Source organism: Gopherus flavomarginatus, chromosome 2 (assembly GCF_025201925.1).
Source record: "Gopherus flavomarginatus isolate rGopFla2 chromosome 2, rGopFla2.mat.asm, whole genome shotgun sequence".
NCBI classification, from domain to species: Eukaryota; Metazoa; Chordata; order Testudines; family Testudinidae; genus Gopherus; species Gopherus flavomarginatus.
In genome coordinates this window covers 63,816,908-63,843,566 of record NC_066618.1, presented here as the reverse complement: position 1 = coordinate 63,843,566, position 26,659 = coordinate 63,816,908, and the positions used below count along the sequence as shown (strand labels likewise).

At 42.2% G+C, this 26,659-nt stretch overlaps 1 protein-coding gene across 6 annotated transcripts in view; it reads right to left on the bottom strand.

Moving 5' to 3' along the window:
- The window catches only part of PALS2 (protein associated with LIN7 2, MAGUK p55 family member), a 145,981-nt gene that overhangs the window by 32,715 nt on the left and 86,607 nt on the right, over positions 1 to 26,659 (bottom strand). For 5 of the 6 annotated variants that reach the window (XM_050938639.1, XM_050938638.1, XM_050938642.1 and 2 more), the window contains exons 4-6: positions 22,047 to 22,199; positions 21,158 to 21,385; positions 6,592 to 6,723 (exon numbers count right to left, since the gene is read on the bottom strand). In XM_050938639.1, coding sequence (XP_050794596.1) covers positions 6,592 to 6,723; positions 21,158 to 21,385; positions 22,047 to 22,199 — 513 coding nt within the window. The remainder of the gene's footprint in view (positions 1 to 6,591; positions 6,724 to 21,157; positions 21,386 to 22,046; positions 22,200 to 26,659) is intronic. The other variant, XM_050938643.1, reaches the window with a different exon arrangement.

Here is a 26,659-nt window from a genome sequence, read left to right as displayed (position 1 = left end):
TCCAGTGGGAAGCTGGCTCAGAATTATTCAAACAGTGAGTGCAGAACTGCTCCCAAGTTTGCAGCTGATCTTAATTCTGTGGTGATAGCACAATGTCTAGCAAAAGTATGTACAGAAGACACATCACAGCCTTGCAGATATCCACTACTAAGACACCACTAAGAAATGCAGCTGATGTCACATGAGCTCTCTTTGAATGACCCCACAAATGATGGTGGAGGTGTCATCTGAGTCACTTCACAAGCCAAAGTAATTCAGGCAGTTATTTACTTGGAAATAGTCTGAGCAGAGAATGGTTGTCCCTTCATCTGCTCAGCGTAGGAAATAAAGTGCTGAGGTGATGAATGAAACGGCTTAGTCCTTTCTAAATAAAATGCCAACCACTACATTTAAACCATGAGTTCTCAAACTGGGGGTCAGGACCTCTCAGGGGGTCACGAGGTTATTACATGGGGGGGCTGTTAGCTGTCAACCTCCACCCCAAATCCCTCCAGTATTTATAATGGTATTAAATATATAAAAAGATGTTTTTAATTTATAGGGGGGGGTCACACTCAAAGGCTTGCTATGTGAAAGGAGTCACAAGTAAAAAAGTTTGAGAGCCACTGATCTAAACTATGCAGATGCTGTTCCTCCACACTTGAATGTGGTTTGAGAAAAAAATATCAGTAAGTAAATAATCTGATTAAGGTGAAACTGAGATACTACTTTAAACAAAAAATTTTGGTGTGGTCTTAAAGCCATCTTGTCCTTGAAGAATTGAGTATATGAAGCATCTTCCATTAAGGCTACAACTCACAAATCCTTGTAGATGTTATAGCCAGTAGGACGGCAGTCTTCTGAGAGAGCTCAGAGGAGAGCCCATGAACGTGTTGCTATCAGCTCAAATGGTGGACCAATCAGTGCTGGCAGGACCATGTTATGGTCCCACAATGGCACCATTTCTTTTGCTAGTGGAAAAAGGTGCATAATACCCTCTCAAAACCCTTATAATCATAGGATTTGAGAATACCAACTTCCCCTGAATGGGAGAATGGAAAGCTGAGAACGTCTCCAAGTGAACTTTTAGGGAGCTCAGAGTGATGCCTGAAGATTTCAAATGCACCAAATACTCCAAAACGTGGGCTGAATTTGCATGGATGTTGGGTTTAACTGGCGTGGACACTGCCCAAATCAAAAATTGTTTCCACTTAGACAAGTAATGACCCTTATGGCTGGAATGCTACTACTAAGGAGAATATAGCTAACTGCCTCCGAGAGCTAGTCATGCAACATCTACACAGTAAGGTGCAGACTACTCAAAGCTGGATGAACAACCTGGCCAAGATGTTGAGTCAGTAGGTTGGAAAAAAAAGGAAGAGGCTTGGGAGGTCAAGGCGACAGAGAGGATGTTGGAAAATTAACACTGCCTCAGCCATGCTTGTACAACCATAATAAATTTGACATGGTCCAATTTGAGCTTGAGGATAGTCCGAGGGATCAGAGGAATAGGAGAAAAGGCATACATCAGGTTCCCGCCTCAATGTAGATGGAAAGAGTTGATAATAGACCCTGGGCTAAGCCAGGCTCAAGAGCAGAACTGATGACATTTTCTGTTCTCCTTTGTTGCAAAAAAGTTCATGTTAGAGACGCTCTATTGCTGAAAAATGAACCTCACACTCTTCTTTAGGGACCACTCATGGTTGATCGAAAAACATCAGCTGAGATGACTGGCCATTTGGTTCCGAGAGCCTGGCAAGTATTCTATGAGTATAATATCTTCCTTGATGCAGAAGTTCCAGACCTTTATTGTTTCCTAACAAAGCTGGTTGGAGCAAGCACCACTCCGGTTGTTCACATAATACACTGCAAGGGCGGTGTCCATGAGAATGTGAATCCATGCCCCCCAGATCTGATCCTGAAACACTCGATAAGCATTGTATACTGCTTGAAGTTCCAGCAGGTTTATATAACAGGAAGCTTCCTTTGACCATAAACCCTGAATTTTTAACTCTCCCAGATGTGTTCCGAAACCAATTGGGGAGGCATCAGTAACTACTGTCTTGGTTGGTGGAAGGTAGGCAAAGGGGACTTCCTGACACACAGTGTTGAATTCTATCCACCACTGTAAGGAGTGCAAAATTTTTAGGGCACCTGGACAGGGTGTCCAGCAACTGGCAACACAGGTGACTCCAGCCACAACTGAAGAAGGTGAAAATGCAACCTCACATGTTTCACTACATATGTGCATACCATAGGGCCCAGTAACCTCATGCGTACCTGAACAGTCATCAAAGCGTGCAACTGAAGACCCGAAACAAGGTGATGAACTGCCTGGAACAGTTCAGACAGAAGAAAGGCCCTCAAATTCATAGTCTATCACAGCACCAATGAACTTAGTTTTTTGAGTTGGCTTCAAAATTGATTTGCTCCTGTTGTTTCAGATCAGACCCAACTGATAAAAAAAAAAAAAGTCCAGTGTGAACCTGACGTGACAGAGAACCTGTTCCCTGGATGCACGTCCTCAGTAGCCAATCATTCAAGTATGGAAAGATATAAATTCCCCTTCTCCTGAGAGAAGCAGCCATCACCGCCATGCATTTAACAAAGACATATGGGGCTGATGACAGTTTGAAGGGAGAACCATGTGCTGGTAGTGATGGCTGGTGATGAAGAATCTGAGGTACTTTCTGTGGCCTGGGAAGATTGCTACATGAAAATAAGCATCCTGGAGATCGAGAGCAGCAAACCAGTTGTAATTCAGAGCAGAAAAGAACAGTAACTAGGATAACCATGTGGAATCTCTGATAAGTTTTTTGAGATCAAGGACAGGTTTCATTCCTTCCTTAGATGTGAGGATCAGGTAGTATCGTGAATAAAAACACCTTTCCGCAAAGGTGACGAGGAACCTCCTCTATAGCGCCCGAAGTATACAGGGTTTGTACCTGCTGTAAGAGCAGTGACTCATGAGATGGGTCCCTGAAAAGGGACGGGGTAAGAGGATGGGAGTGGGGAATGGATAGGAACTGAATGGCATAATCTGATCCCCCAGTGCTTAGGAGGACCCCTCTGACCATAGTTATTGTCTCCCAAACACTGTAGAAGACAGACAGCCTGTCCCCAAATAACTGGGGCATAGAAAACATTGACAACTGAGGTGCTGCTCTCAAAATACCAGTCAAACAGACTGTCTAGTAGAAGGAGGAAGATAGGCCATTTGACTAAAAGTAGACCCAGAAGGTTTCTTCCTCCATGATTTATGCCCCTTTCTGGGGAAATCTTGCTGCCTTGCAGGGTAGGAACACTGACAGAAATATCATTGAGGATGATATTGCTGCTGCTGCTGCTTCCCCAAATGCAGTCTCTTGCTGCCTGGATATAAATCCCCAGTGACTGTAGGGCAGCAGAAGTCTTTTAAAGAGTATAATGTCTCATCAGTTTTCTCTCAGAACAGGAGATGAACATCAAACAAGTCCTCTATGCTTTGCTGAATCTCAGGCGCTATGCCAAGGTTTTGTACTCATGAGGCCACAAGCCTGGACGAAGCATCTGCTATACCCAGGGTTGATTGTAAGGATATTTTTGGCCACTAAACTACCATCCATAAAAAAAGCCTTGAACTCCTCCTTACAGGATACTGGTAACTTGTCCACAAATACAGACATAGTGTCATAGTTCACAAAATCATATTCTGATAATGGAGCCTGATGGTTTGCAAAACACATCTGCAAGGAGGAAGTCAAGTAGATTTTTCTCCTCAATCAACATAGCATTTTGGACTCCTTTTCTTTAGGCATAGATTTATATCTTCCTGGTCTCACTCGCTCATTTGCTGCTGTCACAACCAGGGAATCTGGAACTGGAGGGGTGAAAAAGGATTTGAAGCCCTCCATTGCCACATAGTATCTCTTGTCAGTGCACTTTGCTGTGGGTGTTAAAACCAGGGTATTGCATAATGATTTACAGACTCTAGTGTTGCTTCGTTTATAGGGAGGGCAGCTCTCCCAGGAACCAATTGTCGGAAGATATCTTTCATTTTATGGGTGTTTTCCAGCACAAACCTGGCCTTAATACATATGGCTGATGCCATGTGTTTGAGCAGATCCTGATATGATCTGAAATCCTCTAGTACTGGAGATTAGGACTTGAGTACCACTGCATCATCTGGTGACGAGGATGACAATGTAGTTGGGGCCAGTCAACAAGTCCCTGAATATTGGTACCAGCCGTGAACTCATTCTGGGACCCCAAGAAGGCATCAGTACTAAAAATAAAGCTGGGGTCATGCCAGCAGATCCAGACTGCTGTAGAGAGCATTGATACAATGGATTCTATGCATGCCAAAGACACCCTCAGTACCAAGCAAGAAGTCGACAACACCCATGAATTGTGGGTAAACTGAAGTGTGGACGACGGTGTCAGAAATGATTTAAAATTCACCAACAACCCCAGGGTAGCAGAGGATACCACAGATTATGCAACTGCAGTCAGAGGAGAGTCCTGAATAAGCAGTGAGTTAGGAACAGACAGGCACAGCAAATCTGCTGCTGCCTGATCCACAGAGTGGAAAACGATGGTGCCATCATCTCTCTTGAAGGTACGGAATCAATGGGTGTCCCCAAGACAGTATACCAGAGTTGCTGGTACAGATTCACAAACCTGATCTAAACGTGATACTAGAGAACGGGTTGATGGTCCCACTCTATCCCTCACGCCAGGGGGCTCCCAGTGCCAATTAGTACTTCCCTTAGTCTGAGAAGATGAATCTCCCCATCCTCTGGAATGACCCTCATCTGTTTTGTTGGTTCTTTTTGTTTGGGGCCCCAATGAAGGGGAGCAGTCTCTCTTCCTTCTGGCAAGTAATCTGAGCTCAGTCTAGAATAGGGTGGGCAAACTTTTTGGCCTGAGGGCCACATTGGGTTTTGGAAATTGTATGGAGGGCCGGTTAGGGGAGGGGGTCGTGGCTTTGCCTCCACCCCCTATCCACCCACCATCCGGGACTCCTGTTTCATCCAACCCCCCGTTCCCTGACGCCCACCCCCGCCCCCGGGAACCCTACCCCATCCAACCACCCCTTCTCTCTGTCCCCTGACTGCCCCGGGAACCCCTTCCCCTGATTGCCCCCCGACGGCCCATCCGACTACCCCCCCCCCGGGACTCCTGCCCCATCCAACCACCCCTTCTCCCTGTCTCCTGACGGCCTCCGGAACCCCTGCCCCTGACTGCCCCTCGCTGCCCCATCCAATCCCTCCTTTTATTCCAGATTGGCCACCCTCGGAACTCCTGCCCCCACTCAACCCCCCTGCCCTCTGACTGCCCCAACCTCTATCCACACCCCCGACCACCACCCTGAACTCCCCTGCCCTCTATCCAATCCCCCTGCTCCCTGTCCCCTTACTGCACTGCCTGGAGCACTGGGGGCTGGCGGCGCTACAGCCGCGCTGCCTGGCTGGAGCCAGCTACGCCATCACCACTGTGCAGCACAGAGCACTGGGTCAGGCAGGGCTCTGCAGCTGTGCTGCCCCAGAAGCTCGCAGCCCTGCCGGCGGGGCAAACTGAGGCTGCGGGTGAGGGGGGACAGCAGCGGAGGGGCCGGGGGCTAGCCTCACGGGCCAGGAGCTCAGAGGCCGGGCAGGAGGGTCCCATGGGCCAGATGTGGCCCGTGGGCCATAGTTTTCTCACCTCTGGTCTAGAAGTACCAATACATACTGGCTCCAGTACCCTTTCAGAGGCCTGACTCTCCACACCGGTCCCCAATGTTGAGGCAGGCAACATTGTCTGATTTAATCTTACATCACTAGTTACCTGTGTCCTCTTTTTAAAGGACTTACAAACAGAGCCCCTTTCTTTAGCATGCCCTTCCTGAGGGCACAACAAACATTTGGGGTAGGGATGGTTATTGGGAACAGCTGCCTCACAAAAAGGGCAATGTTTTAATCCCAGTGAGGGCATCCCACCAGAAGAAGCTACCTGGCTACTAACTATTATTAACTAAGGGTACTAACAATAACTATATACAAAGATGACACAAAAAGCTGTAAAGACAAGTGACAGGAAAGATCACACTAAGTGCTCCAACTCTAGCTGTGAGCAGTGAGAGGAACAGAGGGGAGTTGGGATGGTGCTGCCCTTTTATAGCCTTGGGAAAAGCCATGATGGGAGGGAAGCCAGTGCCGATTCTATGGGTACTGCTAGGCAAAATTATCCAGCTTTGGTGCGCTGGGTGTGCACGCACCTGAGTGCAACACATGTCAGCAACCACTCAAAGAAGAACCTGCTCTTCCACAACCACTGTCAGAGGGAGGTTAACCATAATTAACTGACAACCTAAGACTTAATACTTTCCTGGAAATTATCTTTCTATAATGAATTTTGGAATGTAGCAGCTTGAGACCAAATAAGCAGTAGTATAAAAAGGATAGAGTGGTATAGATAAAACTGAAGTGAAAGACTGAATGATATAAAGTTGTTTTAAGACTTTGAGGTTACACTGGAGAGTGAAAAGCAGGATCAATACTTCTTCCTAAAACTCCTACCAACAGGATTAGATTAATACAAATCTATTACTATTATAAATAATAAAAGTAATAAAGGTCTCAGCATTTTACCAACCTGCCACCAATTTGAGTCTTCACGGTTTACGATTTGAAGAATTTCTCCTTTAGAAAATTTCAAACCTGCTTCTTTGCATGGGATCAGGTTGTCATTGTATGGATTATAATCAAAATGACACTTCACAAATACCTGAAACACATTGTAAACTTTCAAAGCTTAAAAGCTTGGATATCAACAATTGCTACTGATATCAAAAAGTCTCATTACTTCATTAGTAAAGCCAAAAATACTTAGTAACTTTGCTAAAGAGATACAAAATTTCATTAAATGGTTAAAAATGTGCCTCGGTCAAGCGAAATACAAGTTATTGGAGAAGATTTAAAGAACATTTTGCATGACATATATACTGATATTATACCAGCAAAGAGCACATTAAAGTAAGCAGCAACACTAAAATGATCTCAAAAAGCTTCTCAACCCAGGAAAATACAATTAAAAAAAACCACACATATATTGTCTAACTGGAACTGAAACACTCATTTTTACACTTCAGTATAAACCACAACTCAGCATTCTGACATGCACTAACCTGAAATTAATCTAAAATATGCATTTCTGAGAATGCGAGCACTGGCCTTGGGATTTGTGAAATTCTATGTATGAGCTTAGGCTACGAATTGCCGAGGTTTTGAGCAGTCACTTGTCTTGCTTGTATTAAAGGCCTTCCTCTCAGAGTTGCTATTGGAAAGTGAACTGGCAGTAAATTGCCCCCCTTCTCTGTGGTTCCAGTGCTTCAGAAGATGGGGATTTCTGTGCCTTATCCCCTGTAAAGGAGAATGCATCTCTGACTAAAGCTCAGTGCATTCATATAATCCTATAGCTCCTGCTTAGCCCAAGCAGTCTTTTGTCTTGCATATACTCAAGACTGGTCTTGGAGAATTTATGTTTTTGATAACCATATTCAGAAAGATAAATTTACCATCTGCAAAGAGCTTTTTTTAAATCTTCAAGTCCATCAATTTAGAACAATGTATTTACTCTTTCAGTGTACAAGTTAGCAGGAGCAATCAGTGAGAACACTGAGTTTTTGGCACCTCACATTCTCTCAACAAAATCAACTTCTGAGGAAGTTTCTCTCTCTCTCAAATTGAGACTGTACCCAAATTCAGGCAAGTCTCCGAAAACTGCAGTTTGCTCAGTAGAAATTTGTGAGACTGGCAGCAGCATCACTCTCTGAAGAGTCTGCCTGCACAGAGCATTCTTCATCCCCATACATCTCCTGTGGACCAGCCAGACTAGTCATATGCCGTTCCAGGGATATAGGGTTGGGCCAGACTTTACTTGCAATTGCTTCTCTCAACAGCTGAACAATTCTGTGCTGCCAGGCACTGGAATTGAGAACAGGAAGAATGTCCCTCCTGTGTTCTCAATGCTTCCACTGCTACCGCCAAGGCAGCATGAAGGAGAAGGAGGAAGCAATGTGACCTGAATGCAGAGGTGTGAACAGGAAGGAGCTGGTGGGAAGGGAAGGGAAGAAGTGGAGGTGGGATAATGAAATGAGTTGTGTGAGGGCGAATAAAGAGGAGCAGAGGAGTAGTGATAGCCTGGAGAGAAGGAGGACGGGGCAGAAGGGTCTATAGCCACCTTAATGACACTAACTATAAGATCACGTACTATTTTTCCAGAGTGTACTATAACACAATCTTAATTCTAGCATTTCTTAACTTCTGAGTGCTTGATATTCCAGCCTTAGCTTTCTTTAAGTGTGTGTGGGGGCGGTGGAGGCTGTAAAGTAATTAACAAATATATTAAAATAAAAACTAGTTGAAAGTTTTCTACCAAAACTGTTTCTACAGAAAATTCAGTTTTTGACTAAAATAGTTTTTGTGGAAAATGTCTACTTTCTATGGAAAATTGATTTTGTCAAAAAACTGGACATCCAAGAACCAAGCCCCTCTCAAGCTGGACTACAGCTTTCACAATGCACCATAGCCAGGCAACTGCCATTATCTATGTCTCTGCTCACCAAGAGTAAAGACCCATATGCATCATGGAAGATGTAGTTTGCCAAGGGAGCCCAGCCTACAGAAGAGAATGAGAGCATTATGTACTGCAGAAGCATTTCAGAGCAGAAATATTTTGGGTTTTGGCTAAAGTGTTCTGGTTTTCAATTTTGCATGGAAAACTCAACATTTTCTATGGGACAAATATCCCATTTTCTAGGAGGATATTCATGGGTGGGTGAACAGGGAGTTTGGCAGATCCATAAACCAGAACTGTCTCTGCCAATTGGGTGCAATCAGGATGACTTGAGCTCTGTCTTGGTGGATCTTCCATAGAATCTGCGGTATCAATGGTATGGCAAGGAAGGCATACTCCAGGCAATCCGTCCATGACACCAGAAGAGCATCTCTAATTGAGCCCCTGCACAGGGCTGCTCTGGAGCAGTACTGAGGAAGTTTCCTGTTCCCCCATACCTCAAAACAGTCCCAGTCTGGTGTTCCCCAGTGAGAGAAAACATTGAGAACCAAAAGTGTAAACCTCTCATTTGTGATTTGCAGAAAAATGTCTGCTCAGACAATCTGCTAGGGAGTTTTGCACCCATGGTAAATATGCTGATGGTAGGGCTATGCGAAGGCTGATGCACCAGTTTCAGAGGATGCTTTCTTATATGCACGGAGGATGTCAGCTTGTTCCCCCCTGCTTGTTTATATAAAATACCTCTTTCCCGTTGTCCAACATTTAGCCATGTTTGGGTTGTATGAATGGGAGGGAGGTGTCACAGGCTCAACGGATTGCTCGGAGTTCTAGTCAACTGATATGCATTCTGGACTCCCAACAGTCCAGATACCTTGTGCCATATGACCACTCACGTGAACACTCCAACCCAAGGAGGCACTGTTAAAAATGATTGCATCAAGAGTCAGTGTGAGAAATGGAATCCCCATCCAAACCTTTTCCAGTTTCATCCACCATCTGAAAGAGTCCAAAACTCTGAAGGAATGGTCACCTTACCATCTACATTGCCATTCTGATGTGTCCATAGAGAGAAGCTAGGCTTGTAGGCAACAAAGATGAAGTCTGGTGAATGGTGTCACATGTGTGCAAGAGACAATGTGGCCAAGGAGGGAAAAGCAAGTTTGGACTGACATCCTGAGTCTGATATTGACCTGACATATGAGTGCGCTTATGGCCTGAAACTGGTCAAGTAGTAGATATGCTCTTGCTGTGGTTGAGTCCTACATTGCCCCTGTAAAGTTTATGCATCTTGTGGAGGTCCACATGGACTTTTTGTGATTGATGCAGACATCCAGGTAAGCCAGAGGCTGAGCAGAACACTGGCTGTTCACTGGACTTCCTCATAGGAATTGCCCTTCAGAAGCCAGTTGTTGAGGTAAGGGAAGCCTGTAAATCCCTTCTTGTCCGAACTGCCACTACTGAAAAAAACCTTCATAAAGACCTTAGGTGTTATAGGTAGCCCAAAATGAAGGACACTGAGCTGGTAATGTGATTGATTGAAGAGGAACCTCCTGTGACTTGGGTGGATGTCTTTGTGAACATATACATCTTTCAGGTCAAGAATGTCAAACCATGGTGTCCTCCTCTAACAAGGAAATTATTGATGCCCAAGGATATCATGCAGAATTTTAGCTTTCAAATGAATCCATTCAGCTGCTTCAGACTGAGAATTGCTCTCCTTCTCCCATTCTTCTTGGAGGTCAGGAAGTAAGGGGAATAGAATCCCTTCCCTGATGTAGTGGTGGAACCCTTTCTACAGCTCCCTGGCAGAGAAGGGGGCTTGCCTTTTGTTGTAGAATTTTCTTGTGAGAGTGGTCCTTAAAATGGAACAGGGAAGGGGATTTGTGAGTAGGAGGTATCAGAAACATGATCAAATAGCTACTATGAATAATCGCTAATACCCATTTGTCTGTAGTGGTCCCTCCAGTTTTTGGCAAATTAGGTAAGGCAGCCTCCAAATATCAAGGGAGGAAAAGGGGGAATGAAGCAGCATCAATAAGGGTATGCTGGTCTTAACAGACCTATCAAAAGAAACTCTTCATTTGGAGGCTGGAATATGATGTTTCAGTTGATGTTACAGTGTCTGAGTTCCTGGATCTATAAACCCTCTGTCTCTTGTGTGGTGGCTCCTGAGGATGTTGGTGGTTAAAAAGCTGAGGAGATCGTCTTGCCCTATTCCCCGTGTCCATGGTGTTTTCTCTGAAGGGTGGGAGTATAAATGCCCAGCAAGCAAAGCATTACCATAAAGACTCAAGGAGTGGAGAAACGATCATGAAATAGGTTGATACTATCAAAAGGGCAGATCTTGGATGGTACTCTCCACCTCTCTAGGGAACTGAGGATTGCAACCCATTAGCCCCTCCTCATAACAATGGCTGCAGCCATCTTTCTAAATGAGCAGCTTAGAGGGAAGCTTTGGCCACCATCCTATCCTCATCCACTAAGGCCTGGGAGTGGGCCTTATCTTCAAGGAGCTTGTCCTTGAATTCCAAAAACTTATTACAGTTGCTAACATTGTATTTGGGCAAAAAGGCTTGCTAATTTGCGCTCCTGAACTGGAGTGATGTGGATGAAAAGACCTTTCTCCCTAGCAGGTTGAGTTACTTGTGTCTCTTATCAGAGAGTGTAGGCTTTGGGTGCTGTTGCTTGGACTGTTCTGTAGCTACCTGCACTACCAAAGAATTAGGCAGTGGGTGAGAAAACAAAAACCCCTCCCCTTCCCCTCCAGGAAAGAACAAAGCTTGAGATAAGCTTTTTGGCCCTCTTCGTGGTGGGCACACAAGAAGCCAGGGTGTGCCAAATCATCTTTTCAAGGTCCACGATGGCCTCATTGATGGGGAGGGCCACTCATCAGGGACCAGAAGGTTGCAGAATATCCAAACTGTGCTGAGGCTCCTGGACCTTCTCCAGCTCAATCTGTGGCTTTACCGTCACCTTGTGCATGAGCTCCTGGTATTGCTTAAAGTCATCTGAGGGAAACAGAGAGAATGGAGTAACCACCTCATCTGGTGAGGATGGCAAGAACTGTTGGCTCCTGCTTACCTTCCCCTTCCAAATATTCTGACAGTTTCAACTGTGGGTAACTGGATGATGATAAATAGGACTCCTGAAGTGATCCTTGGTGTCTCTGGTAGGCTCCCATAGTCCACAAGATTGCCAGTAGGATGGATCAACTGGTGGAGGAGGAATCCTTGGTATCAGATACCACCTGTCCTTTGGCCAGTTATATCTGGTCTGGGACTGAAATCCTGATCATCTGGGGTTCGTCTCATGTTCCCTCTGCCTGATGCTGCAGAGACTAATACTCATCTGAAGAGAAATCTGGATTCCTTATCTCTGGTGGAACCAATGGTACAAATGGCTGTCTTGCTGGAAGAGTCTCTTTCTAGGTGTATGCATGGCCAAGAGTAGAGATGATGCCAATAGGAGGGTGAATGAAGGTAAGGAAGAGCAAAGATGTCCTCCAGGGAGAGGCAGATCGCAGAACACCCTGTAGTCTGAGGAGAGTATTATTGGCAGAGCCATTGGAACAGAGCTTCTCTAGTCACCGTGGCTGCTGGCTCCCATTAGGGCCATGTCGTTATTGGTACCACATAAGCTTTAGAAGTAGATGGCAGTGTCAGAAGCTGTTTATCCCAAGCCTTCACCATCAGTCAATGTCAGAACCATTGGATCTATAACCTTGTGTGCCTCCTCATTCTGTCAAGAAGATTTACTGAGGCCTAAGCCCTTAGAGCCAAGTGCACCCTGGCTCTCTTGACTTTGATGGGTCAGGTAGGGAGCCTCTCTCTTCAGGGCAGTTTTAGATGAAGATGACTTGTCCTGATGTCTATCAAACTGCACCTCATGTGAAGCTTCCTCTCTAGGCTTAACAGTTGTAGTCTCCATTCCTGAACTTGTGCTTTGAGAGGCATAGCTCGCTTGCCGAGACTGATAAACAGAGATGTCCCCAGACAGGATCTGATTGGGGCCTTATTGCCTTCTCCACAAGATCTTTTCTGAGTCTCAGTTCCTGACCCTCACAAGTTTGGGGGGAGAGGGGGAGGAAGAGAATGGCAGATGCTGCACTAGACAGAAATATGAGCATCACCCAGGCAGTAGAGGCACTGTTGATCTTTGTCACTCACTGAAAAGGAGAGAGGGCAAGAAACAGTTTTTGACATCTGAGATCCTGGCCATAATCCCAGACTGCTTAGGGTGAAAACATCCCCGGGGGGGGGAAGAAAAAGGAAAAAACCCTATCCAACTATACTATGCAGAACGTGCTATAAAAATACTAAAAACGAACTATATCAAATATCCTACAGCAATGACAGAAAAAAAAAAAAAAGAGGAGCAGAGGACACCAAAGATTCTCACTCAGACCATGCAGCAGTAAGAAGGAACTAGAGGGGCATCGGCTCGCACCACCATATATGCTGAGTTTGGAGAACAAGGAGAACTATAGCCCATAGGTGGGGTAATGAATACTGCTTACAAAAATTTCCAGACTCAGACACATGGTGCGCATCCATATCCCACATGTGAAATACACATAGGAACCATCACTCGAAGAACAAGCTAAACTTTATTGCTGCTAGTTCTAGCCCAAGCACATGCGTCCACAGGACTGGCTCTGACTGAAAGTGAATGTAAACCAATGGAGGGCAGGATGAACAGGGGGGACACAAGAGGCATCTCCTGTAATTTTATGCAGTAACATCTGGTCATTACTGAGGGTGCCCAATCTTGTACTTATCAGTGTTTTTCTCTAAGAACGAAGACGCCTACTCACTTTAAATCACTCAATGAGATGGTATGGTAGATAGACTGAGCCTTAAAAGATTCTCTCAAGATGAAAGAACCTCTTCTTCTATTATAGGAAATAAGGAAATGTGAATTTATGGAAGGGTGAGAAAATGTTACCCTTTTCTGTATGGGTCTAGATTGGGGTGCCAAATGTTGTCCGGATCCAGCCCACCAAAGACATTTGCATGGCCTGCATAGCATGTTCACAATCTGTAGAACCTAAGCTCTCACCAAAAAAAGTTCCTTCTCTCCTGGCTACACATTATAACCTTTCAGATGTGAACAAACTGTAACCAATGTAGTGCTGTCTGCCTGATTCTGCAAACAGCCTGAAACAATGACTCACAGATGTGAACTTCCTCTGACTACCAATAAACTAGACACTTTAAAATGTAATAATTAACTATTTAATTTATTCTTTTAGCAATGAAATGAGGAAAGGGTTGAGATCAAAATCCACAGGTCAGAGGTGAGAAAGTGGGAGTTGCTACAGAGAACAAAGTACAAATGAAACAAAGTAACAGAAGGGGGAAAGAAGAGAAATAGTGAGCAGAAAAACAGCAGTTCTAAAGTGAAGTATGTTTTCCCTTCATGCAACAATAAGGTACTGAACAGATAATAAATCTGCACAAAATAAGTTTGACAAATCCAGTCCAGTCTTACGCTTGGGAGGCTTGAAGTTTCAATTTTGAGTCTTTAAATAAGTCCTTTTAACTGAATGATACTTAAAAGGATCCTTACATGATAAAAGAACAGCAGTAGTGTTACTGAGCAATCCTTATCGGTCTTGGCAGAAGCTAGACTTTGCTGAGGAAAAGAAGTTTCTTGTTTTCTGGGCTACTGATTATCTGAATTGAAGGTTCCAACAGGCTGAAGGTCAATTTGTGGGTGCCCAAGTTGAGACACCTTAAAGGGGCCACATTTTCAAAAAATGTTGAGCACTTATCCTCTTAAAATCAGGCCATTTTTTAGTAGTCTCAAGTCAGTCAGACAAAAAAAGTAGACTCAGCCAAAAATCACTAATCCCTTTTAAAAATCTTGCCCTCCATGTTCTAAGTGGCTTTTTCTGTTGCCTCGTAAGTTATACACAGAAGGAACAACCCATCAAACCAGACTGAAGATACAGAAATTATATCTCTTCTTGCAATTTTCCATCCCATGCTGATTTGTGTTAGCCAAAACCGTGGGTTGAAAAAAGTTTAAAGGGGGTCTTATGATTTGTCTCTTCATATTATATAACACCCAGCTCTAATATTGCACTTTTCATCAGTAAATCTCAAAGTACTTCACAATCTTTAATGCATTTATTCTTACATCACTGTGAAATGAGGAGAGTAGCACTTCCCTGTTTTTACAGATGGGGATTTGAAGCACAGAGAGGCAGACTGACTTGCCTAAGATCACTTAGGAAGTATTCTGTAGAGCAAGGAACTGAATTCAGGTCTATCAAGTCCTAGGCTAGTGCCCTAACCACTAGACAAGCCTTCCTCTCAGTTAGGCCTCTGAAGCAACTAAGGACATAAAGATCACTTGAGATAAGCTCACATGATTTACTGTAAGCCAACATATGTTTCAGTAAAATCTTATTCAAAATTTTTCAGGAATATAATTTATTTTGTACTTTATAGGTTTGATCATTTAAACATAGATTTCTTTTAGCGTGGAGAAAGTGCTCCGGGCAAGGGCAGCACGTGGAGCCCTGTGGCCCCCTCCTATCTAGGAGCTGGACATGCTGCTAGGCCCTTCCAGGGTGCAGCGCGGTGTTGGAACAGATAGGAACTAACCTGACTTAGCCAGGTAGTACCGCCAACGAGACTTAACGGCTCGGTCAGCAGTGCTAACTAGAGCTGCCATGACCCAATGCCTTCCATTCCGTGACCCAGTACTGGGTCACAACCCACAGTTCGAAAACCACGTATCTACAGGGACAGTGAGGGGGAAAATAATTTGAAGAGACATGACTGGAAGAATGTGCCTACCAAACCTGGCAAAGCACTGAAGCTGTGCAGAGAAACAATTCACCAAAGCAACAACAGAAGAGTCTGAAGTACTACAAGACCAGAGACACTGAAAAGAAGCCAACAAAGTGTGCCAAAATAGACAATCTATTAAGATAGAAACCCTCCAAATACAGAGAAGCAAAGTAGGATAAAACAAGCTCTGAGCTGACTCATGAAAGGATTTCAGCAGATGGCAAAGGAACAAGCAAAACTTTTGGAATTAAATAACCAGAAGCGCTGACAAAATGCACCATGGGTTAAATAAACCAGAAAAATGTATTACAGATCTGACTGGACTGGCTGATTCAAAAAGAAAGGATATAAATACAGGAGAAAAAGCTATCCTGGTACATGTGAAAACAGAAGTGGAAGCCCCAAAAGTCAGGCTACATCACTTAAGGAGAGATCTTTTACCAATCAAGGCAACACTAAGTGGAAAGTCCTGAAAACTGAAGTAAAGGCAGCTAGGAAATGAATGCTGACCAGATTGTATGAGGGAGGACAGAGAGAAAGAGAGGAGAGAATCTTGCTTGCTTGATACCACCATCTTATTTATCTCTCAGAGTTTGGATAGTTTTGCCCTATCTTACTATGGGGACGTTTCTGCTCTATTTTATTCATGATAGTTTGAGGTCCTTCAGAAACACATTATGTGATGTGACTAACAGCTTTAACATGTGGTTCATCCTCTCATCATCATACCCCAGAGGAAAAATTGTGTGGCAATAGAGTGTTCAGTTGTGGTAGTTTTTTTTTAAATATATGTATATTTTACTCAAGATATGACCAAAGAAGCATAACTTGCACTTGGAGTGGAAAGTGAAGAGATTTATGACAGTTCTCAGTTCCTGTGGGAGTGTGTTCCACAGTCTTGGCTCTGCTCCCACAGCAGCTGTCTCCTGCACACAAGAGCTTTACCTTTGTAGCAGACAGCTCCGTTGTGCCTGAGGAGCAGAGCTGTCAACAGCGATCCTTATTTCAGAGCTTTAGATGATCTTCTAGATATCCTGAACTCTAGCTATTAAGTGCCTTGAATGTAAGGATCAAGACCTTGAATTTGACTCTATGTTCTATGAGAAGCCACCATAGAGAGATGATGACAGGTCTGATGTGCTCACTGTAGCCCGTGTTGCTGTGGAAACACACTGCCACATTTTGTAGAAGCTGAAGTTTCCTAAAGTCTGATGGCTTCATGTCCAGGTATATTTTGTTGCTGGAATCACAGATTCCATGGACAAAAGAATCCATTGTGATCCTCTACTCTAACTTCCTGTACAACACAGGCCATAAAACTTACCTAAAATCAATCCTAGAGCAGATCTTTCAGAAAAAAACATTCAACCTTGATTTAAAAATGGTCATTGTCAGAGAGTTCACCACCTCCTTTGGCAAACTGTTCCAAAGGCTAATTACCCTCATGGTTAAAAAATTACATCTTACTTCCAGGCTGAATTTGTCTAGTTTCAAACTTCCAGCCATTGGATCATCCAAACAGAAGATGATAAAGGCAACATATAACTGAGGGCCAGGTCATTCTCCATCAGGATAGGACTTAGTCCTTGCCAAACAGAGACGGTAGAAAGTGTTACTCATGGATGCTATGTGAGACTTAATCTCAGCCAGAAATCCCGCAGCAGTTCTAAACTATGGAATGAATTGACCAATTGTGCATATGTACTTTTAACTAAAAGAAACTGCACTCAAAACTTCCTAAAGTGCTTTCTGCTGCCAATCAGAATCATCATCTTGATGATCACATTCAATCAGGTGTTCCTAATTGGTTAGCTGATCTTGTCCAACCACTGTCATGATAGTAGTACAGATATATGTACTGAAGGAGAGGTAGAAGTTGTGTCTCATCTGCATATTGTTGGCACTTGAATCCATGAACTCCCACCAATTCACTTAGATCAGAGAAAATTTATCCTACGGGACTCCACAAGTGAGGCACCTGGTGGCAGAGATGCTGCTTCACATCACTAGGCTTTGACTTAAACCATTTTAGCACAGTCTTATGGATCCTTGCTTCTTTTCTCAGATGAGACAGCAGTATCTCATGATCAGCAGTGCTGAATGCTGCAGAGAAGTCCAGGAGGATCAGAATGGATGTCTGCTCTCCATCCATTCACAGCAGGAGATCATTCATCAATGTCACTAAAGCTGTTTGATCCTAGGTCCTGGGCTTGTAAATTGGCCTTTGTCTTCTCTAAGATTGTGCTCAGGAACAGAAGATTTGATACTGGCTGGTAATTAAGCTAAATCTGAAGTATCTAAAGTGGATTTCTTCAATGGAGGTTGAACTATTGCGTATCTGAAGGAGGAAGGAAAGATTCCTTCCTAAATGAGGTATTGATTATTTTGGTAAGGAGTAACATGATACCCAAAAGTGAGAGCTCTGTGTGTAGCACCTTTAAATAAATGTACACTCTCCAGACCTCTTTACCCCCAATGAATAAAATTCCAGTTACTTAAACTAACTATAGGTATCCATGTGAAATGTGGATTTTGAAAAGAGAAGAGTTCAAGTAAGAGAAGACATGGTAGTTCAAGAGACTCTAATCTTACTCAACCCTTAATTGTTAAATATGTCAATTTTCTTTTCTTTACTATATACAAATAAGATTCAGCTTTTAAAATTTACAATTCCACAAAAAATAAAAAATAAAATAATCTATTACCAAAAACTGAGAATTGGGCATTTGTTTCAGCTCAAAGATTTTAAACAAAATAAAAAATACAGGAACTGCAGTAGAAAGCCTGATTTGCCTCAAATATAGAAATCAGGCTATGACAGAATATATAAACCCTTCAGGGTCTGACAGGCAAATGGGTTTACAACGGTGTGATACTCTGTACTTCGCATTCATTCCTTTTTCAAGACTATGATAAATTTTGTACAAAGTATGCCTTGTGAGGTATTATTTGAAAACTCAAAATTTGCTGGTCATTATTATCCAGGTAAGATACATGTGGCAACATTGTATGAAACGTTATAAGATTCTACTGTATGATATTACTAATACCAGGCACAAACCAGTTCTGCAGAGACAAAAGGGAAACGGACGTTTCAATCAGGTGTCAACAAAATGAAACAGACCATCACCTGATTAGGTGGCCATTCTTTGGCAGGAACAAGGGTGAGAGACAAATTTACAACTTGGCAAATAAATAGGTGGAGGTTCCTATCCCCACAGACTTTCTGTCTCCTGATTCTCAAAGAGGACAAGATGTAAAAATGGGGAACAGATGCCCCAAATCTCCTTTCATTTTTACTCACGACATCGACAACACTTGAAGAACGAAGTAAATAGCTTTGGACCAGGTGGAGAGATCCTGACTGAAAGATTCAGCCAGTAAGTCTTCTAGATGAATAGAGATGAGATGAGAGAGACCCTAGCTTTGAATTCACTGAGCTTATGATGTCAGGTATTAGTTTTGTTTTGCCTTTCATTTCTTTGTAATGAATTCTGACTTTTATGCCTCATTACTTGTAATCACTTAAAATCTATCTTTCTGTAGTTGTTAAACTTGTTTTATTGTTTTATCTAGACCAGTGTGCTTAGGCTGAAGTGTTTGGGAAACTTCATTTGAGGTAACAGGGTTTGTGCTTTGAGCATTGGCCGGCTAAACCCAGGATTGAGAGTTCAATCTTTGAGGAGGCCATTTAGGGATCTGGGGCAAAAATCTGTCAGGGGATTAGTCCTGCTTTGAGCAGGGGGTTGGACTAGATGACCTCCTGAGGTCCCTTCCAACCCCTGATATTCTATGATTCTATGATTTTCTATTAATAAAATGACCGACTTTATATGAGCTTGTGTTGTCCAGGAGAGGACTGGGCAGTGTAAGATGCACATTTCTGGGGAGGAATCTGGGACTGGTGTTGTTCTGCAGTGTAATTCAAGAGTGGCTCACCATAGCACTCACAAAGTATAGCTGGGAGTAATTTACATGCTGGAGGCTGTGCGTGACCAGTGTAAAAGGCACCCGAGGCTGGAGAATTGAGGGGACATAGCTATTCAACAGTCCAGATTGCACCCTGGGTAATGCCACAAACAAACAGACACACCCCACTTTGTGTTCTGTGTTGCAGGAATTCACAATCAGTGCACAAATTGTTAGAATATGCATGGGTCACTATTAGTAGAATCAGAAAACCAGTACTAAAATACCACTCTGTTTGCATTCACAACTTAGTTAACTAAATGTATGGGCATTCTGAAGCCAACTGCCATAAAAGCGAATTTGGCTGGTGGATAAATATGTGATAAAAGCCAGGATGGGATGTGGAAGAGATTTATTTTACATTGTATTATACTGTTTCGATCTCTTAAGCTCAGCAATACAGCTTTTTGAGATGCTAGAACCAGAAACACCCATTAAACAACAGTACTTAGCACTTACATAGAACTTCCTATTTGTAGGTATCAAGGAAGGACAAGACCCTGTATTTGCAGAACGTTAACATGGCTACCAGAAATCTATATAAAAGCCAGATCCAGAAGAGTGGCTCTCTCATACAGTTCATATAGATTAGGATAAAGTATATGTTCTAGTGTGCTGACCATTCACCAAGGTTACTGAGTGACCATTGGCAAGTCACTTAATTTCTCTGTACTTCACTTTCCTCATCTGTGAATGGAGAAACTGCTACTTACCCATCCTTTTAAGGCAGCTGAGCTCTTCTAATAAAGAGACACTATGCAAATGCAAAGGACTATTACTCAACATACAGGAATATGAAGATGTGAGGGATTTAGGGAATTCTTGGTATGAAATCAAATTAGAATTATTGGATAGTGAGGCACATGCAACACCAGCTTTGTGTGCACTAGAAAGCAAATAAACTTTCTTCATTGTTAATTGGTTAAAAGGTCTTTACATCATCCTGTGTGTCTATATGAAGGACTTAAGAGGACAGATATAAACATATGAAATTGGCACACGTTCCCAGAACAAAAGTTTTAAAACCAAAATGTTATTTATATTAGTAAAGGAATACCATATAATATTAAGCATACTCTTTATGTGCTATGTTTATCAATAAAAATTAATCCATAGCTCAGTTGTATACTCATCCGGTTTTGTCTGGCAAAAATCCTGTTAGGTGAACCTTCCTTTATTTATCCATCTTTTAATATCTGAAGCAACCTACCACATTAAGAGGCAGTAGGAGGCATTTTAAGACACCAATTACCATGGGGCCAGATACTTATATTCTCTAGTTTATCTGCAGCATCTGTGTTTACTACCAAGTGCTCCAAATGACGAGAAAGAAATACCCATACCGCATTGCTTTACATGAGAAAATGGTAGCAAATACAGGTCAAAAAGTCACTACAAAATTTAGTCCAAAAATTGTTACTCTTCAAAATATTCATTTTTTTCAAAATTTCAACCAGCTATATAGTAACTTTACATTACATGATGTATCCTGTGTCTATCATTAAAAGGACAACTTTATCTATTTAATTTATTTATTTATTTATAGAGAATTAAAGATACTACACTTGCTCTTCAACCCCTACGCTAACTTTTGTGGTTTTAGCTACATATTCCTTTCTCTTTTAAAACAATCTTTTTTCTTCCTCTTCTCTACTATATGGGAAAGACCCAGACAAAGGGGAAACTGGCTGACTATGCAGGGGAAGAGTTAAAGTGACTATACAAAGAGTGCAGTCAAATGCACAAACAAACAAAAAAATAGAGAGAAGTATTTTGTCTCCATTCCTTCAGTTATAATAATCTTATGTATTATAAACAACATCATTAAATAAAATATTTTCTGGCAGAAGGAATGAAAATATCATGTTACTGACCTGTTGAGGAATAACAGTGTCTCTATAGCTGGGAAGAATTTTCAGAGTGACACTGCCACTAATATTTTTCAGTAGTTCTTGTAGCTCTTTTGGATTGTTTCCAACTTCATGGCCATTCACCTCTTTAATGATGTCACCCACATGCAGAAGACCTTGTCGATCTATCATTCCGCCATGCAAGATTCGTGCTATTACTAGATCATTATTCTCAACCCTAAATGTAACACCCTAAAGGAAGCATTGAGTACCACCATTATTTAGTTTTACATCACAGTTTGAGTTTCACTTTACATTTTGTTTTAACATTTACCTAACAGTTACTACAGACATTATCGGAGCTATCCTAGTTATTCCTTATCCAAAGTAAAATGCTGAGTTTTTAATAGTGACCACAAATTGTTAACATACTGACCTTATTGCACTGTATTATGCAAATATGCATGGTACCAGTGAAATAAATGCAAATAATATGTACTCCAGACAGGAAGTTGATATGTAAGCATACACCGGTCAGACCATTTGCTCTTGACTTCACCAAGTTCTGTCGTTCTTTATTAGGATCAAATACTAAAAAAAGTTTCTTCATACCACTTATGTTATCATATCATCCTGCCTAATGACAAAGTCATCATTTGTCCTTGAAGAGAAAAGCGTGGGAGAATGGTAATGTATCTTCAGATTTTAGCCTTTCATATTCCATCTCTTGTCAAACTGATATTGAAAATGTAAAAGTGCACATTATAATCAATGGGATTACTCAATATAAAAATTATAAACGTCAGTATGAATAAAGAGAAGTAATAAAAACAGTGTAGAAAATTCAAAACATCTAAAATATTTCTCTTACTGTTTAGGTGAATGACAGACACACCTAATTACATTTACTTACCAGTGGCTCCCCTGCTCGTTTGTGAATGCCAAGTATACGAATGGCATCTACTGGTACTACCTGGTTGTTCATTGAAGAATTATTAATTTCTGGGCTAGAAGGAGGGGAATCATAACACTTTGATGCCACAATATCATGGGCTTCCAAGAGTGACTGTAAACGAAGAGTGAATAAAGCATGTTTACTATTAATATCCATGGAAAGCATGTCACTAAATGACAATTCAATACCTAAAGGTTTTGAAGTAACTCATTTAAGCCTAGATTTTGCAATTCTTATTTCATTTTGAATAGAGTAACACTTAAATAGAGTTCTTTGGGACATATGATTAAGTATTTACATGACCTCATCACCATACTATCTGAACAAATATGGGACTACTCACATAAGTACTATTTACTGTAAGCAGTTGTAGGAGATCCAGAGTAAATAGGGGTTGAATAGGACCAGGTGGACTCACATGCATGCACACATGTACAGACACCCTAAAATATTCTTTTTCTTTGACTAATAAGGAAGTATCTAAGCAGTCACATTAGGTTCCTAGAGGCTCATGAAGTGGTGGAAGTAAAACAAACAATCCCTCACAAAAAAGCTAACACTATGCAGAATTATACGTCCTAGATTTATAAGAGTGTCTAGTGATTTTGCAAGATGTGTGTGGTTTCTACTTACAAGAACCTGAATTATAGTCCCATTTACAATTTGGGATATATGTAAACTGAGATCCTTTATTTCAAAGTTCTGATAACTCCACTTGCTGGAAACAAGTGAGTTCTTCCCAGTCTACATACATGGACTCACACACACACACACACACAGGAAATCTTATAGTGAATATCTTTGGAAGATAATTTACTTTACAGTTTTAAGGTACCTGTCATTAAAAAAAAAATCTAAACGTCTAACATTTATGAAAAATCAACATAAATCTAGGTTTGCTGGACAAAGCAAGAGACCAGACTCTACGGGATAGATTATAGTGACTTCAGACCTAAGTGGAAAACATGGAAACAAGAAGGGTACTCTAACTCATGTCCGTACCACCTGGCAATAATTCAGTCCGATGAGATGGAAGTACCAGGCCACCTCATAAAGGTAGCTAAGGGGCATCTCATTGGTAGAGGCAGGGAGAGGAAATATGGGCCCTTGACAAGTTAGTGGAGCGGGATGGCCCTTAATCCTACCTCGCCTTGAAGTGAGGCAGTAGCAGTTTATTTCACAAAAGGACTTCCTGGAGTTCTAGTCACAGGCAAGGCCACCAACAGGCATCACATTAAGTAGTTGGATAAAAAAAAGCAGAGTACAAGATACCATGGATGGTAGTTTTGGTAGGGCCACACACACAGCACGGGTAGGTAGAGGACAGGACCAGTAGCTAGGTTAGGCTGTACTATTTGAAAGCTGCAGCTTCCAGAGGCCTACCAGAGCACGGACACAGAAAGCAGAGGCCTTCACGCAACTCACATGGGATGCTTCAGGAGCCTCTGTGCCACAAAAAGGGAAACAGCGAAACAGACATAACAGAGAAAAAGGAACTTCAGGTCCAGCTGTGGATAGGGGCTACAGGTTTTTGGGAGCCTCTTGGAGGGCCAGCAAAAATTTGCTTGAACTGCTGCCAGTTTGCTTCTGATTGAACCTGGCAGTTACAGGACTGGAAGCTATTCTTTTATAGAGGCAATCTTCTGTGGGACAGATCCTGGTCCTCTGCCAAAACTTGAGTAAATGGGTTTTTGTGTAGGAATCTCTGCAAAGGGAGAGTCAGAATCCTCATGACACCATGAGGAGTAAATTATGAAAAAATATTCTAATATACTCTTTCAAAATCAGTTTAACCTAATGTGGTGCCATAAAATGCTAAAATTGCTTAATCATAATAATCTCACAATGTTACTACAGGGCAGAGTTAAGGTTATTTTTTTTTGTATCATCACAGAACGTAGGAGCCCTAGTCCTGGGCCAGTACCCCACTGTGCTAGGCCCTGACATACACAGAACAAAGATATTCCCTGCCCCAAAGAGTTTAACAATCTAAATGAAAGAAAAGATAATAGAGGGATACAGACAACCCTACAGGAAAGTACAAGGACACAAGGGACATTATTGGTCAGCGCAATAAGCTGCAGGCTCAGTACAGCAGCAGCCTAACTTTTGTCAAGTTTTTGTACATAGCACCACACAGAAGGGTGTAAAGGAGGAATCTGAAGGAAAATAATGAGTGAGCTTTGCAGATATTTATGGGGAAAAACTCACAAGTGAATGGGGCAGCATGGGAGATGATGCTTGTTAAATTTTCAGATAAGTGAGCCGGGGAGGCTGGAGTTGACCTTTTGGTACTGAATGAGAGATGATGGATAAGGTCGTTTGGGTGCCATAACTGAATTTCTTACTTTAAACATTTTGGATCTCTTAAGTATTACCCTTAACTCTGAATTTCCTGGTTTTGTAGTGCTTGGTTTTGGTAGGACATCATCATCATCCAGGTTATGTTTTTTCCCTTAAGTTACTGGCACGTACACTCAACCTTAACTCTGCCTTGACCATTTTTTGTTTGAGAATATGTAGAGGGCATAGCTCACGTCAAGTGCAATTCCTAGACTATTAATGATTTAATAGATAGAAATATGCCATCTCTTTCCTGTTTGAGTATCTTGCTAAAAGTCCATAAATATTTATAATAATCAAAACTGATATATATCTAGCCTCAGTGTTGCTATTCTCATTTATCTTTAAGGAATTACAGACTTAGTTTTGGTTTTATCGGTGTTTTATCATCATTATTACTGCTTTGCACCTCATATGATTGCGAATTTACCACCCTGTACATACAAAAATTATTAGCTAATATAGGCATACAAAATTGTATTTAAACCATTTCTCTGTTGCTAAATTTTACACTTGGGATGTCCGGTAAAATACTTTACTTTTTGTGCAGCAAGGTGTATGAATATACTTAATAGATTTAACAGCATCCACAATGTAGCATCTGTTGACAGATTGGTCAAAACCAGCCTTTTCTGAAAAAGAACATTCTGTTTAACCCCTATTTTTAAGTAAATTTAAGTATTGTGAAAGGTGCCATATTGACAGCACTGGAGAGTGGGTTCCTCTGTTTGCTTAAGAGGTACAGCATGCACTATAACAGTGCAATGTTCCACTGATTACGTGCCTCAACAATGAAGAAGCCACCTTCTGAGAGTTCTCAGTATCAGTTCAGTCCTTGGTCTTTTTGTTAGACTGTAAACAAGACTGATTACTGTGGTTATGGTGATACTGTGGGCACATACCAAATTCAAATAAAGAACAGAAATTAATTTAATCAAAAGGCTGTCAAATGGTAGTAATTACAAGTTTAAAATCAATCCCAGATAGTGAGAACCAGACACAAAAGTGACTATTTCTACCTGCAGCGTTGTTACAACCGCATCTGCTCCAACCCCTCAGACAGAGAACAACACCTACAAAATCTCCACCAAGCATTCTCAAAACTACAATACCCGCATGAAGAAATAAGGAAACAGATCAACAGAGCCAGATGTGTACCCAGAAGCCTACTACTGCAAGACAAACCCAAGAAAGAAACCAACAGGACTCCACTGGCCATCACATACAGTCCCCAGCTAAAACCCCTCCAAAGCATCATCAGGGATCTACAATCCTGGACAATGATCCCACACTTTCACAGGTGGCAGGCCAGTCCTCGCTCACAGACAACCTGAAGCATATTCTCACCAGTAACTGCACACTGCACCATAGTAACTCTAACTCAGGAACCAATCCATGCAACAAACCTCAATGCCAACTCTGCCCACATATCTACACCAGGTTGAGGGGGGATATGACTGCTCTTTATAAATATATCAGAGGGATTAATATGAGGGAGGGAGAGGAATTATTTAAGCTCAGTACCAATGCGGACACAAGAACAAATGGATATAAACTGGACACTAGGAAGCTTAGACTTGAAATTAGACAAAAGGTTTCTAACCATTAGAGGAGTGAAGTTCTGGAACAGCCTTCCAAGGGGAGTATTGGGGGCAAAAGACATATCTGGCTTTAAGACCAAGCTTGACAAGTTTATGGAGGGGATGGTATGATGGGATAGCCTCATTCTGGCAATTAATCAAAGATCAATTGCCAAATTATCAGCAGGTAAGTATGCCCAGTGGTCTGGGATGGGATGGGATCTAAGTTACTACAGAGAATTCTTTCCTGAGTGCTGGCTGGTGAGTCTTGCCCACATGCTCAGGGTTTAACTGATTGCCATATTTGGGTTCGGGAAGAAATTTTCCTCCAGGGCAGATTGGCAGAGGCCCTGGAGGATTTTCGTCTTCCTCTGCAGCATGGGGCACGGGTCACTTGCTGGAAGATTCTCTGCAGCTTGAGGTCTCCAAACCACCATTTGAGGACTTCAATAACTCAGACATAGGTTAGGGGTTTGTTATAGAAGTGGATGGGTGAGATTGTATGGCCTGCGTTGTGCAGGAGGTCAGACTAGATGATCATAATGGTCCCTTCTGACCTTAAAGTCTATGACACCATCACAGGACCTAACCAGATCAGCCACACCATCACCGGTTCATTCACCTGCACGTCCACCAATGTAATATACG